Below are 14451 nucleotides of genomic sequence, written 5' to 3'. Positions count from 1 at the left end.
CACCACTATTAGCAAGCAGGAGGGATACTACTCTCTTCTTGTTTTGAGTATTGAGCAGTGACCTGCTGTTGACCAAAAGTATTTTGAAGATCCTGTGTAGCAGAATGGAATTTTTACACCAAAGGTATATGCTTTGTTTTTACTTTCTTCCCAGGATAAGGAAGTAGAATGTGGAGGACCTGCACCAAGAGTGCTCAGCCTGGATGACTACTTTATCACTGAAGTGGAGAAAGAGGAGAGAGACCCAGATACAGGGAAAAAAGTTAAAAAGAAGGTAGTCTTAATTCTGTTGCTTTTCTTTTTCCAAAAAAAACAAGGCATTCTGGAAAAACAGTGGCAATCAGAATTCCAGTCTGTGGGTTGGGAAGAGTGCAGAGGTCTCTGAGCTGTTTTTCAAAACAAGCCAATATAACTTAGGGTGGTATGTGCAAATTCTTAAAAACTGACCTGAAAGGTGTTTTTCTCACACCAGTGTACTTTGTGGTCATGACATTCAGGTGTTGAATATTAGCCATTTTATAGATTAAATCTTTCTTAATGCTTTTGTCCTTGGTGAAGGTGATGGAGTACGAATATGAGGCTGATATGGAGGAGACCTATCGTACCAGCATGTTTAAAACTTTCAAAAAGACCTTGGATGACGGTTTCTTTCCCTTCATTATCCTGGATGCTATCAATGACAGAGTGCGACACTTTGAACAGTTTTGGAGTGCTGCAAAAACAAAGGGGTTTGAGGTAATGGAACCTAAATAGCGTTTGAACTTGCTAACAGCCATATCCTGATGTTTCTAAACTTTTGAATGGAAAGTGTCTCCCACGTTCAGGAAAAACAAGATGGTGTACAGTTACAAGTTTGCCTTTCTTTAAGTACGATTGCACGGTGTATCACAAGGTAGAAAAAGAGCTCTAAAAATTGGTTTACAATATTTAATATTGTCTTTTTGTTTCTAGGTCTACTTAGCTGAAATGAGTGCAGATAACCAGACATGTTCCAAGAGGAATATTCATGGGCGCAAGCTAAAGGATATCAGCAGGGTAACTGTATACATCTGGAGTTATATTGTGCTTTTGGGCCCACTGTTGTTTGAAAATGTAGACTACATCATGCTTACACTTTTCCTCTTAGAAGTACTGGTAGTTATTCCAGGGGATTGATTAAAATTGCTGAAGTACAGATACGTCTTGTTACCAATCAGAAACCAAATTTTCCAATGAATCTGTTAGGTTTTTAGAGGTGCTTCATGTTTGTATGTGTTTTGTTAGATGTCTGATCACTGGGAGGCAGCACCACGCCACATGATGCGCCTGGACATTCGTTCACTGTTGCAGGATGCTGCTATCGAAGAGGTGAGAATTTCTGTGCTTATTAAAATTACAGATTAGGTCAGTGTGACTAAAAATATGAAAATACTGAAAATATGAAGCAAAGATGTGATCACAGCAAGGCACTTTAGAAAGCCAAAATCACTGTATCTGGGAAGTGTATTTCATTATTCTTATGAATTACCACCCTTCTATCACCTTTTTGAAGCTGAGACTTAGACATCTTTGAGCAAGAGTTGAAGTCACTTTGCTCTTAGCAACTGTTGAATACTAATTAAGGAGATTAAAGAGAATCTTTTGAGAAAGTAGTTGGAGGAAGTAAGATAAGAAAATAACAAATTTGAGCTCAGTCCTTGTTTTGAGAAATAGAGACGTTTAGAAGAGAATAAAGAAATAACTAACACATAGCAAAAGGCTACAATTGCCTTTTTACTTCATTTGCAATTTGCCATGACATGCATCTTTGGTGGGTCAGCTTACTGTATTGTTACATTCTTCTTTGGCAGGTGTGTCAGGAGCTCTGGGCATAAATTAGTTGTGTGGTCTTTGTGAATGAACCATAGCTGCTTGTTGCTGTCTAAACAGTTCTTGACATGGCCATAGAAGCTGGTGAACTGCTGAAGTAGACAGAGGGAGTTTGTGGTTTGTCGTTATGTTAGCAGGTTATTATTAAATCTCCAAATTCTTTGTACTGGAAAATAGAAACCTTTAATAGGACAGCAAAAGGTTCCACTCGGAAGTAGGCTGAGAGAACAGCAGATTGGGATTTACAAGGTTTTGCAAATTATGTAAAGAACTGTGCATACTTGGAGAGTTTTATGTATTCCAGAGTATATGCATGAGTCCCCAGTACTGTGGAGCCCAGAAAGTATTGCATTAGATCAGCAGAGTTAGATGTATGTCTTCCAGTATTCTTGTATTTTGTTATGCTGAATTCTGCGATTACTATTATTCTTTACTGTGATTTTAAAATATATAGAAGATAAAAGCTCAGTAGAGATGTTCTATGCAGAGACAGCCATTCCAGGTATATATAAATGGCAAGTTTAAGAACTTTTTCTGAGATTGCAAGTCTTGAAATGTGATTCTTGAAATGTGTGGGAAGCAAGAGAATTATCTTGCTGTTACACATAGTGGTAACACAAGGATTGCATGTGAAGGAAGGGAATGAACAATTTTTGCTTTTCCCCAGGAAGTCTGTGTAAAGAATGCTCTTTGTCACTCTGTTACTAGAAGAGAATATGCTTCTGAGGAAAGCCAGAATAGACACAGGATTCATAATGTTACTTTCAAAGATTAATCCTTTCTTTTCTATTTTAATTTGGACGTCTCTACTTATTCTATTAAAAAGAAAATACTTAAAAGCCAGGCAGTGCCTTGTAATTCTGTGTGTGTGCTTTGGAACAGGTGGAGATGGAGGATTTTGATGCAAATATTGAAGACCAGAAAGAAGAAGTCAAGAAGGACACAGCAGAGGAAGAAGAAAGTGAACTGGTAGGAGACACATCAGCCATCCCTAACAAATTGTTCATTAATGTGTCTGAGGGGGAGTCTCAGTCTTACCAGTGCCAACCCATTGCCGTTCTTAGCGGTGCGATCTTAACACACATGTGTGTAATAGTTTTTTACTTAAACATTTCTAGGAGAATTTTAATGATAAATCATATTATTTCTTCCTAATTTATTTCTAAGAATGTGTGAGTATGTGCTACAAACAGTATTGTCAGTGGAACATGGTAACATGCCTCTTAGAGACATTTTAAATTGCAGTACATAATAGTGCTGTCTTCCAGATAATCTAAGAATTACACAAAGTGAAGGGATGGGAACAATGGGTAAAGATTAATTTAGCTTATTTCCTTTCACGTGTCTAAAGAGCTCTCCTCAACTGTCACAGTATCTGACAACAGTTATGAAGACTGCTTTTTCTGCCACAGTTGACTGACTTTGTCAGGTGGTATTTCCAAGGTGAGGCATTAGGTCTCAGATAAATAAAGGTTATAGAATTGCCCTGAGGGCTGGCTTTTTTGGTATGTATTTAAAAGGCTACAAAAGGCTTCCTGCTGTAACTTCTTGGTATGTGTTGGAGCTGCAACTGGTCTGTGCTTGATGAGTTGAATGTCTCAAATCTTGGTTCCCACAACCAAGCAGTTAAAGTTCAATAAACAGGAAGTGACCAAAAATGTCCAAGTTGAGCAAAGTGTTTTTCCTTGATGGAAATTTACTGTTCCTCAGGAGTAGCAGGTCAGGAAGCAGTTGAAATCAGAATTTTAAAAAACCTAGGAAAAGTGGATTCTAATAAACATCTGTTTTTTTCAACATGACTCATTTATTCTCTTTACTAAATTATTCTTTGGCGCAGAATACGAGACTACATAAAGTGTGGTTAAAACATTTCAAAGACGCATCCATGTTTACAAGAATATGGCTGCTAGTCCTATTTCCATGAGCTATAGCTAAAAGAGAAAGTTGTCTTTAGTTTTTAAGACATCTGTGCATAAATTTCTGTGTGTATGTGTGTGTTTATGGGTTCGGGGGAGTGTCCTAATGTACAGGACTTATAACAGCAGGCCTTTTCTTTGAGACAAAAAGAAAGCTTGGTGGTGAAAACCGTGCAAATTATTAAATAGCTAATAGTAATCTGCATATAAGAATGTGTTCTATTCAGATTCACAGGGTATGAAAAAGAAGCATTATCTGCTGTATGTAATCTCTGGAATTCAGTTAGATGGCTAATCTCAGAGAATTATGTCAGACAGAAAGTGGAACAGGACACTATATTTGGTATCTCTTGCCTTTTTGAGAGCATTTGATAAGGGTTCTACAATTCATTTTACTGCATTTAATTCTTTGAGAAAAGAGAGGTCTGAAGCTCCTGCCATCTGGCAGATATCTTTGAAATATCCAACTGTCTTGTACCAAAGGATAAAGTCTGAATCTTTGCTTATCCTATTTAAGCACCAGGATATTTTATAGATTCAGCACACAATAGACCGTTTCACACCATCAAAGTCACTCTTCTTGCTATTATCAACTCCCATAGGATTATTTATAGTGTTCAGACAATTCCTCCTTTTCTGTGCTTGATGGTATGAATTACTGATACATTTAATTTAGTGTTCTCTCCAGTGTATCATGCATCGCTTTGTTTAATGCAGGCTTTTAGCTGTGGTGTAAACTTGCTGAGCAAACTTCAAAGTGCAACTTGGTTTAAATGTATAAATATATGTGTATACATGAAGTTTATTTGTTCCAAGGAAATACTGCAGCACAAACTGTTTTGGTTTGCATTAATTACAGATTGATTACAAACAAGAAAATCCAGAGATTTAATAGCCTCAAGTCACTGATACATGCCTGATAGAAAAAAGGTCGTTCAAGGATTTTTTAAGAGCAGTGCTGAATTCAAATGCAGTGTGGCTCTCTGGAATTTACAGGAATACACTAATTTAGTAACACATAGCATTAACAAATACACATACCGTTTTACCACAGTGGAAGAAACCTATAAATAAAGCAGGAAAGAAGTTAGTGTAATAAAACTGGTTTGTGGATTGTTGGTTTTCTTCTTGAAATCTTCTAGAGTAGTTCTTTTCCCTCTCTATTGAAAAACATTCTAAAAAATACTTAAATTCTCACAGGGCTTCAATTCACTACCTTGAGCCTTTTCATATCGTTGCAGAGGAACATAAGTGCTTTTATACCAAATCTGAACGACTGAAATGAGGGTAGCTTAGTAACAATTTACTTGTCAAAGAATATAAAAAGATAACAAGAGGCTAACTAAAATAAATACCTTTCTGCCAAATTTATTTTCATTATGCTCATTCACAAAGAAGAAACTGGCTAAAGATCATTACGCATGGTGACATTATTTGTAGAGAAAAATAATTTTATAAGAATCATTGTGCTAAGAGTACATTTTAAACTTAAAGTAATACTTAAATCCTAGTGACTTAGCAGATACTCTTATTTAAAGAAAAAAAATGTCTAATTGTGGATTAACCACTCATACTTGAATCTAGTATGTCCCTTCAAAAGGATTAAGTGAAGTTTGTGTGTACTAAATCTGGGAATGTGTTGATAAAAGCTTATGGTAACTTTTTCATTTATGCTTGTAAAGCTTTGAATATTCTTTATGCCTGAAAGTTGTGTTGCAGTGACTTTGCTACCTGGGATAATACAACACAGTAACTGTACACAGTGCCTTTGCTGTCTGTTTAGACTCATTCTGGAGTTCTATGTTTGCAGAGGGCAGCACTCTTGCAATGATTTCAAGGGCTGCTGAAATCACTGAATGGGAAATGGATGCAGAAGTTCTGAAATACTGAGTAATTGGTCTCCATCTGATAATGAGAATTGTGCCTTACAAAAAGAAATACTTTAAACTCCCATTGTAATGCTGTTTCCAGTTCAAAAGTGATATGCATGTGTGTCTCTCTCTAATCCTTCGAGCTTCTTTCTGTGTATGATTTAGGGTTACATTCCGAAAAGCAAATGGGAGATGGACACTTCTGAGGCAAAGCTAGGTGGGTATTTATTTTTTCCTGTCTCTTATAGTTGGTATCTAATGATGTTTGCAAGACCTGAATTTTTTCTACTGTGCCTCCTTACAAAGACCAATAAATGCACTGATTTCGTATATGTGTCTGAAACTGCAAAAGCGTCTATACAGAAAAGGAATTTATCTTCTGAGCCAGGAGACTTTACTACTTTCTAATCATCACTGTTTTATATACTCATTAATTGTTGTTCCTTCTGTATAAGGAAAGTACTTTGTCTTCAAATTTTAAAAGAACAGTATTTATATTCTTCATCTTTCTGTGTTTATTATTTTTATAAAAGCAAAAAGTCAACTTACGTCGCACTGTACTCTTTTTCACATTGCATATCTTTTTTCCTAAGTGTCATCAGTAGCTTCTTGCATTCTTGGAGACATTTCTCATAGCTGAACTGTATTTAAGATGTTTCTCACTTTTCAAAATTGATACCTGTGAAGACAAAGAAGTGGCGTGCTTTGAAATTGGTTCTGAATGATTAGATGTGAGTGTATCTTTTCAACATCTTAGGCATTGAAAAGTTGAAAGTTCATTATGCTTTGCAGCTCCAGGAGAGCAATAGAATTCTTTTTAGTAGTATGTAAAATGGACTTTCCAGGAAGACAAGGGCACAATTTTTGTTGTACATTTTGTTCTCATTAGTGCTGTATTAGGATTGTGTCAAAGTCAAAAGCAGCTTTCAGGCAGAAATGCATACACCCCATCTGTGGTGAAAGGATTATTCATGGAAAGGGGTTTCTGGTCATTATGATCAGTTTTGTTGTGGTTTTTTTTACTGAACAGTAAAAGTTCTAAATGAAGATTTTATCTAGACATCCCAGAATTGCTATTTTTATATCACATCTGTGAGAAGTCGCAAATGCCTAAATGGGACACAGCATGTCTTAACATTTTGAGGTTGCTTCTTCACATGTGATACAGCCCTGTGCATCATAATTTTCCAATAATCAAAATCACAACTGCACCACAGAAATAGCATTAGAAGGTCTGGCTTACATAAAGCAGCCTTTCAGCTTTTTCTATTAAGTGTTTAGCTACACCTTCTCTTCTGCTGCTGTGCTCTCTCTTAAGTCATATAAATAGTTGTGGATGATATCAATGATGTGGCACCTGCAGTATAAGCAGAGGCACCTTGTCCTCAATGATTTATGGCATACCAAACAGCTAGGCAGTTAGACAATTAAGCTGGGATTGCCCTGCATTTTTGTTATAAGGAATGATTTATTTAATAATGTGAAATTATTTCTTAAGTTTATGCTAAGAACTGTGTTGCGTTTCCTTCCGTAATGAAAATTCTGTAATGTAAAACACATGATTTTTATATGGTCTCCGTTTAAATGTAAAATGGGGAACAAGCAGCAGAGTCACTTTTATGCTGAAGTAAGTTACTTGCAAAGCTGTTGAAATAATCTTTTAACAGTCTAACTTCATTAACAAACTGGATGTTAGCATGGTGCAGGACACAGATCCAGGTGCTGTAAAGGACTTTCTATTAAATCTATATTCACAATTTTATTTTTTTAACTACCCTCTAGATTTAGTTTTATATATATGTAGGACTGTAGCTTAAAAGTAAATTCTGACAGAACTTAGGTTTTAAAAAAGCCAGGCATTCCTATGTAACAAATGCAGTTTCTTTGGAAAGTGACTCTGCCAGGGCGGTCAGCTTCTAGCTTAAGGTGTACATTAGGAGCACTTGCAGTCTATGAATAAGAATTACTATATTTAGTTCATAGTAAGACTTTATTGTAGATGACAAATTATAATTATTTCTGGAAAGGTGTGTAAACTGTGGTGTGCATCGGTTATTGCAAAACTGAGTAATTTCCTGGGAGCTGGCCTGCCCATTAGGTTTATTGCATTAGTCCCAGAGAGCGTTTGAAGTATGGTGTAAGTGCAGACTCCAAAAATGATGCCCTGCATTTTGTTTTGCTTTTTTGTTTTCTTTCTGAGTAGGTGTTGTTACAGGAAAGCATAGTAAGATCTTTCTGGTTGTAATAAACCTCAGAAAATGTCTGAAAAGTTGGAGTTGTTTAGCTGCAAACACTGACTTGTGATGATTGCCAAACATATGCCCCAGAGCTCTCACTTTAGCACAGATTTACTTTATTCTTACATTCCTCTTGAGTATGTGTGTGATTTATCATTTCCTTACATGCTGTGCACAACCACAGTTTTATTCTGAAAGTCTGTTCACGGGTCTTCTCAGCACGCAGTGTACACAGGTTCTTATATTGAAATTTAAAGTAATGCACTCTCATTTTTAAAATTTGACTGTAGCGTTTAGTGCAATGCTCTGTTTCAAGGTGCAACTTAGTGACAAGTTCTACGAACTTTCAGAAATGGAGAAATGAACTCTGGTGTAGCTGCAACTTTGATGCCATTGTAAAATTTGTTCTAGAATGCAAATGGGATTCTACATAAAACTTTGTGGCTTTTGTATAAGAAGGGCAAAATTTAACTGATTGATTTATTTAGGTTTTGAAGGAACTAATTACATTAGTTACTTGGAGATGTTACTTTAAAAATTCTAAAGGTGAGTTTTTAAGTTTTGCAGGTTTTCAGAAATGCTGCTGCGTTGTTGTTTCTAAATTTGAAATTATAAAATGATGTTCAGTAGTTTAACACTAAATAATCATAAGCCATAAATGATCACAATCACCAGTGTTACAAAATGACACCTTGTCTCATTTTCGGAAAAGAATATTCTGAAATAATCCTTTGTGGCAGGTTTTTGACATTTGTCTGCTGCATGACACACGTACCTTGAACACAATAGTATGGATGGAAGCAGACCCCTCTGGAAAAGCAATCCAACTTCAAACATGGAAGGACATAAATTTTTTAAATAAATTCTGTGTAGCAGTAACAAAAAAGGGCAGAGGGGAAGAACTGCATATTCAGAACAGCTTCTGAGCTCCTCTGCTGACATTTGAGCATTCAACGTTTCTTGGCGATGTTTTCAGTTGTTTAGTGTGCAACAGGGAGTGGGAGACTTAACTTACTTTCTCATCAGTCATGAGGTGAGCTTGCATCACAGCTCACCTCCAACAGGAATATGTCTGTCTACAGGTATTTGCCGTCAGAGAGCTCCTCAGTTTTCACTTCTTCATGTTCCTAAATGCTCCTCAATGAATTTGTTGATCTCCTTTTCAAGGTTATTTTTTTCTGGAAATGCTTAATGCAACAAATGATCTACACTGATTGAACATAGCTGGAGTAACAGAGGAATATTGTATCAATCAATTTTGTCTTGTAGAGGGAGTGTCGCCTTTCTCTGGAGATTGAGCATCAAATTTGGCAGATTTAACTTAGAGCAAAAGAAGAACCTTAAATCATGTAATAGATACAAAAATTCTGAACATTTTTCTTAAATGTTGGCTATTTTAAGAAGAAGCAGGAGGATTATGATGTTTTATTAGAAGAAGTTCTGTATCTGTTCCAGGGAAATGGGGCAAAGGTGGAGTCTTTAAAAGGTTTTGAGCTGTATGAGGGAGAAATAACTTCATTCGTTTATGGACTTTAAATTATACTAGCATGTCTACAGTACCATTGCCTCACATTATCTCCATTGTTACTCTTCTCTCTCCCATATTAAGTAATATGTTCATCTCTGAACTGAACTTCTTTAAGTAAATACTTTTGCACATCATCTTCTGCTATCCAGAAAAGAATGTTACCTTGTATGTGGTCTTTTTCTGAGGCCTTTTATGGGTGAATTTGATTACAACAGTGACTTCTGAAACAGTATTTCTAACATCACTGGTAATGGTTTAATGAATGTTATTGCCAAGCTTAGTGTTCCTTCTACACATACTTGAATTGTTGGCTTATAAACTGGTAGTTTACGTCTGCAGAAGTAACAGAATTTCCTTTGACTTGTAGAGCCGGTTTTCCTTTTCATGTTTGGTTGTTCATAATCTTACAATGAATGTTTCATCTCCTTTCCAAAGACAGTTTGCCACATAATTTCAAGAAGGTATTGTTTTCTTTACTGAGAATAAGTGCCTAAAGAGGAACAAAATTTTAGAATCTAGGAATGGAATTGTTTTCTCCTCATGTTGTATCAGTTCAATAAGAAAAAGAAGAAAATGAGGACTGTTGGACAAATGTACTGCTCAAATATTCATGACTGACCTCTTACACCATGAAAGAAAAGATTCTGAGATATTTTTCTCCCAGTCCTGGAAGACTTTTTAAGTGGTTTGCCTTACGGGGAGAGAAAAAGAAAGGGAAGGATCAGGCTTTCCAAGGAGCATTTTGTTTAGCAGAAACTTGTCTTTGATGCGTTAAATTATATAATTGCCACTTGTTCCCTGATACTGCATGTATGCCGTGTTTGACACAGTATTGATCCCCAAATTTGGGAAAAATGCTACAGCTTTAGGATTGTGTTCAAATACAGAAGGATGGATTTGTGGTTCCTAGCTATTGTTGGCTGTATTTTGTACCTGTAAGGACAGACTCCATATAGATCTGGAAGAGCAAGCTTTTTTTCCCTCATATAGAAAACAACACTGAGTGTTATTACCACACAGTTAACATGAAAAATCAATAAAACTTGAAAACTGTGTTGAGTCTTCTCTAGTTTATTTCAACTCTCATAATTACACCTGTCAAGAACAAGCTGGATGTACAAATTCTGCTGCTCATTCTTTTGAAAAGTTTTCCACTCTCATCTTGTTTGTGTGAGTAATAGAAAAAATAATCTCCCTTAACGCTGAGGCTCTGTGTTTGTTCTCAGACAAGCTGGACGGTTTGCGGACTGGCACTAAAAGAAAACGTGACTGGGAAGCAATTGCCAGCAGAATAGAAGATTATCTGCAGCTTCCAGATGACTATGATACACGTGCTTCTGAACCTGGAAAGAAAAGGGTAATAAATTTTCAAATGATTTACTGGCTGTATATCACCCTTTATCACCTTATACTGTGGAAGAGAGTTGATACCAAGTCATCCATTGTCTGTGAATATGGGAATTTCATTGACTCGCTTCTTATTTTGCTGTTCCATTAGATTCTGTGAGAGATTATGCTTGCAAGTAGTGTCTTCCAGAGGTAAACATATTAGTTGTAACTGAGCTAGGAATTGTAGATAATACAGATTAACTGTGCATTACATGGTCTGAATACATAATGCTGTGTGTTTAAGTTCTGTGATGAAAAAAGGGGGAAAATCATAGCAGGAGTTGAGAGGTAATAGAAAGATGTAATACTCTTTTTTTTTCCTCTCCAAATTTGAAAGACCAGCTTTTGCCACTAGAAGTGATTTGTATTAACTGTTGGTGTTTGGGTATTTTTTGCTCTGTAACGTCAAATAGAAAACTGATAGTACTGTATACTGTGTCTGAGAGAAATGGAGACACTTAAGGCATTGGCAGAGGAGATGATGGTGGAAGAAAACTGACATTGCTTATCAGTAGAAATACCAGGGGAAATCCAGGTAGACTGTGGATAGGGAGGTGCTAGCAGAAAATTGATAAGGCTACGTTCCCCAGTAACACACGGGCATGAATGACAGTAATCAGTATGGCAAAGAACTCTTTCACTTACTGTTTTTTCTTGTCCTGAAATGGTGTGTTTCAGCTGAGTTTCTGGACTGTAGCCTTTCCTCATTGCATCTCTCCCTCCCTCCTCCCTGTTGCTCTCCCTCCCATCATGTCTTGCTTTGGGGGTGTCACTTTGTGTGTTTGAACAGGATAAATGTATGGGATCTGCATTACCGCGAAGACGTGCAGTGCAGATATGGAGATGTAAAGATGGGGAAACAGCATATATATGAAAAATTTACTTAGTGTAAATAGTGGAAAAATTTAAATAGAAATAACTCAGAGAAGATAGAGAAGAAAACTGTCCTTCATTCATTTATTCATTGCTGTGTTGCTCTTTAACACTCTTTCTGTAGTTTCATAGTCATCTTCTAGATGTTTCCATTGTGCAATTGAAAGACAGATTTCCCAGAAAATTGAAACAGTAAATGAGTCTTGGATAATTCTTGCTGCAGAAAGTGTTGCTTTGAACAGAGACATAATTGTAGTAGTTACACTTCAACTCTCAGAACTATAACACTGAAATGGGAAAAGCTTATAATCTATACCTTTCTTCTACTCCATGGAACACCTGGTAGATTCAATTAAAAATAATTTCCCTCTTTATCATAATATCAGATAAAAAATAATACTTACCTGTTCTAAGGAAAATAAGTAGAAATTAGTATTCTTGTATTCTTACTTGCAGTGGAAAGCCTAGACTCATATCAGGATTTCTTGGAAGATTATTGTACTGATAGGATGTTTTCCATAGGTGCGATGGGCAGATCTAGAAGAAAAAAAAGATGCTGACAGAAAAAGGGCCATCGGTTTTGTTGTTGGACAAACTGACTGGGAGAAGATAACAGATGAAAGTGGTCACCTTGCTGAGAGAGCCCTCAACCGCACCAAGTATATATGAAAAGTGGTTAAGTGGATTTTTGTGCCTTTAAGGTAAATAGTCAGTCTTCCTGTGTGTTTATAGCCTTGATGTTTTTCAAGAGTTGAGGCTGCAGTTCACCCTTTTGTTAAGAGTTTTCCCAAATAGGGCTGTTTGATTTGGAACTTTGTATAATAGGTGTCAGCTGTGCTTATGTCAATATGCACCCTTCTGTACAGCACCTGACAAGATAGGGGGAAGAATTATCAGCTATCAAATCCCCCAACCTTATTACAAAAAAGCTTGTGTTTTCATTAAGAGTAGTTTAGCTGTGTGCCTACTAGTCCTGTTGAATTCAAATGTTGCTTATTATATCTTATTTCTAACCATGCTAATTGCTGGTTTATGTGGCATAACAAACTTTTCCTTTCTTTACAGGCCATTTGCTCTGAGGAGAGGTGAACCAAGGTGTCATGAGCATCTTGCATGGGTCATGTCACTCCCACCTTCACAGTTTTTATTTGTTACTTTAGTTTCAGCTGTTTTCTTGAGATACTGGCAGACAACCAGTGCCCTCAAAAAACTCATTGAATCCCACTACTCCTAAGTGAGAGAGACAGTTTACTTTTTAATATTTTTGGAGGGGGGGAGGGGGAGGGTCAGTAGTTTTAGCTGCTCTTTGTGGGATAAAGTGGAAGGATTAGACAGATGTTACCTCCACTGTACCATCACAGAATGTTTATCACCTTTGCTCTGTGGATGTTCTCGTTTTATACTGTATGTACCTTGTAGCTTATTGTATTAGGAAGCAGAACAATAAATTTCACTATGAACTCAGTGTTCTTGGTGGACCCTGTAGTATGGTTTTTGTTTGACATTTTAAATGTGGTCTGTGTTCACATGTGCTCAGAACCATCCTTACCTGGAAGATGTACTGTGCTCATATTCTGGAATGTGTCCTGTCTTCCAAGTTTTTCACCTGCTCTTCTTCTCATGGACAGATCTATTAAGATCCCAGGTCTTGCTAGCCTTTAGAAGTTTATGTTCCTGGAAAGCAGGAATATCATTAGGCTTGGATCCTAGTTTCTCAATTATGTCAAATTTTCGTTACTATGTGAATATGAATTCTGTGGGGTGGTTCTGTAATGTTCAAGGTAGCAGTGTATGAAAAACTTGTCTTTAATGCTTAATATGAAGACAGGTACTACAGAGTTCTCTGAGGGGCGGCCTAGAAAATTGGTTTTGCTCTTATTATAACTTTTAGTCAACACTGATCCCTATCAGGATATTTCATTCCATTCATAAGTCTACTGAGTCATAGAGGTACACCATCAAAAGAAGTGACAAAGACCAGAAATTATACCCTTCTTTTCCTATGATGAATGTGTTAAGCTTGATTTAAAAAAAAAAACCATAAATTACTAACAGTCCACACTATTAAAAGCCATACAGATTCTTCATACATGCTGGGATATCACTTCTGCAGATCATCAGGTTTGCTGATGAAAACTTTCTATTGTCCTCCCAGGTTTCAAAGCAAATGCTTTGCATTAACAATATTGTAACCAGGAAAGAGGTTTAAATCTGAAATAATTCCTTTTTTAATGGCGAATTGAATTTTTCTCTTGATTTTTTTGAGGGAAGAAAATTAAGTCCCGAATTTTCCTTCTCTGTTGAGTGATTACATTGTGCTTTGCATCTAGGTTGGTAAATCAGTTTGTTCTGGTGTGCTGGTAGTTCAGGTTGTTGAAGGAGAGCATGTTTGTTTGCCATTCTAATGTCTTGTTTTATTGGCTGCTTCTCAGCCTTCTCTGTGGTGCATGATTAAAAGTTTTTCAGTAAACAAGGAGAATACCTGTACTTGTGTTATACTCTGAGTATGTTTAATGTAAGAGAATTGAGCTCCCTGAAAGCAGCATTTTTAAAATAGAAGGGATTAAATGCACATTTTCTTTGTACATGTACTTTACATAGCGTATATACTTCTTAAAATGTTGCTAAGTAAGTACTCTTTGAATTGTGATGGAGAATTGTTGACAAGGGGAAACTAATAGTTAACAAGAAATGAGTACTGTGTATTGCTGTGGAAATCAGGTGAGCTTCACTTTGGAGAAGTTACTCTCAGGTATGTGTAAGATGGGTTTCAGTCTATACTTAGTTTT

At 36.5% G+C, this 14451-nt stretch overlaps 1 protein-coding gene across 1 annotated transcript in view; it reads left to right on the top strand.

Annotated features, from left to right (window-relative positions):
* The window catches only part of YLPM1 (YLP motif containing 1), a 35070-nt gene extending 21943 nt beyond the window's left edge, over positions 1 to 13127 (top strand). The window contains exons 13-21 of the mRNA XM_033063749.2: positions 155 to 274; positions 559 to 735; positions 952 to 1035; positions 1264 to 1347; positions 2731 to 2817; positions 5801 to 5852; positions 10627 to 10757; positions 12185 to 12363; positions 12728 to 13127. Coding sequence (XP_032919640.2) covers positions 155 to 274; positions 559 to 735; positions 952 to 1035; positions 1264 to 1347; positions 2731 to 2817; positions 5801 to 5852; positions 10627 to 10757; positions 12185 to 12331 — 882 coding nt within the window. The 3' untranslated portion in view covers positions 12332 to 12363; positions 12728 to 13127. The remainder of the gene's footprint in view (positions 1 to 154; positions 275 to 558; positions 736 to 951; positions 1036 to 1263; positions 1348 to 2730; positions 2818 to 5800; positions 5853 to 10626; positions 10758 to 12184; positions 12364 to 12727) is intronic.
* Positions 13128 to 14451: the final 1324 nt, after the last annotated feature.

Source organism: Catharus ustulatus, chromosome 6, assembly GCF_009819885.2.
Source record: "Catharus ustulatus isolate bCatUst1 chromosome 6, bCatUst1.pri.v2, whole genome shotgun sequence".
NCBI lineage: Eukaryota > Metazoa > Chordata > Aves > Passeriformes > Turdidae > Catharus > Catharus ustulatus.
Note: the sequence above shows the minus strand (reverse complement) of the source record. Positions and strands in the feature narration are given on the sequence as shown.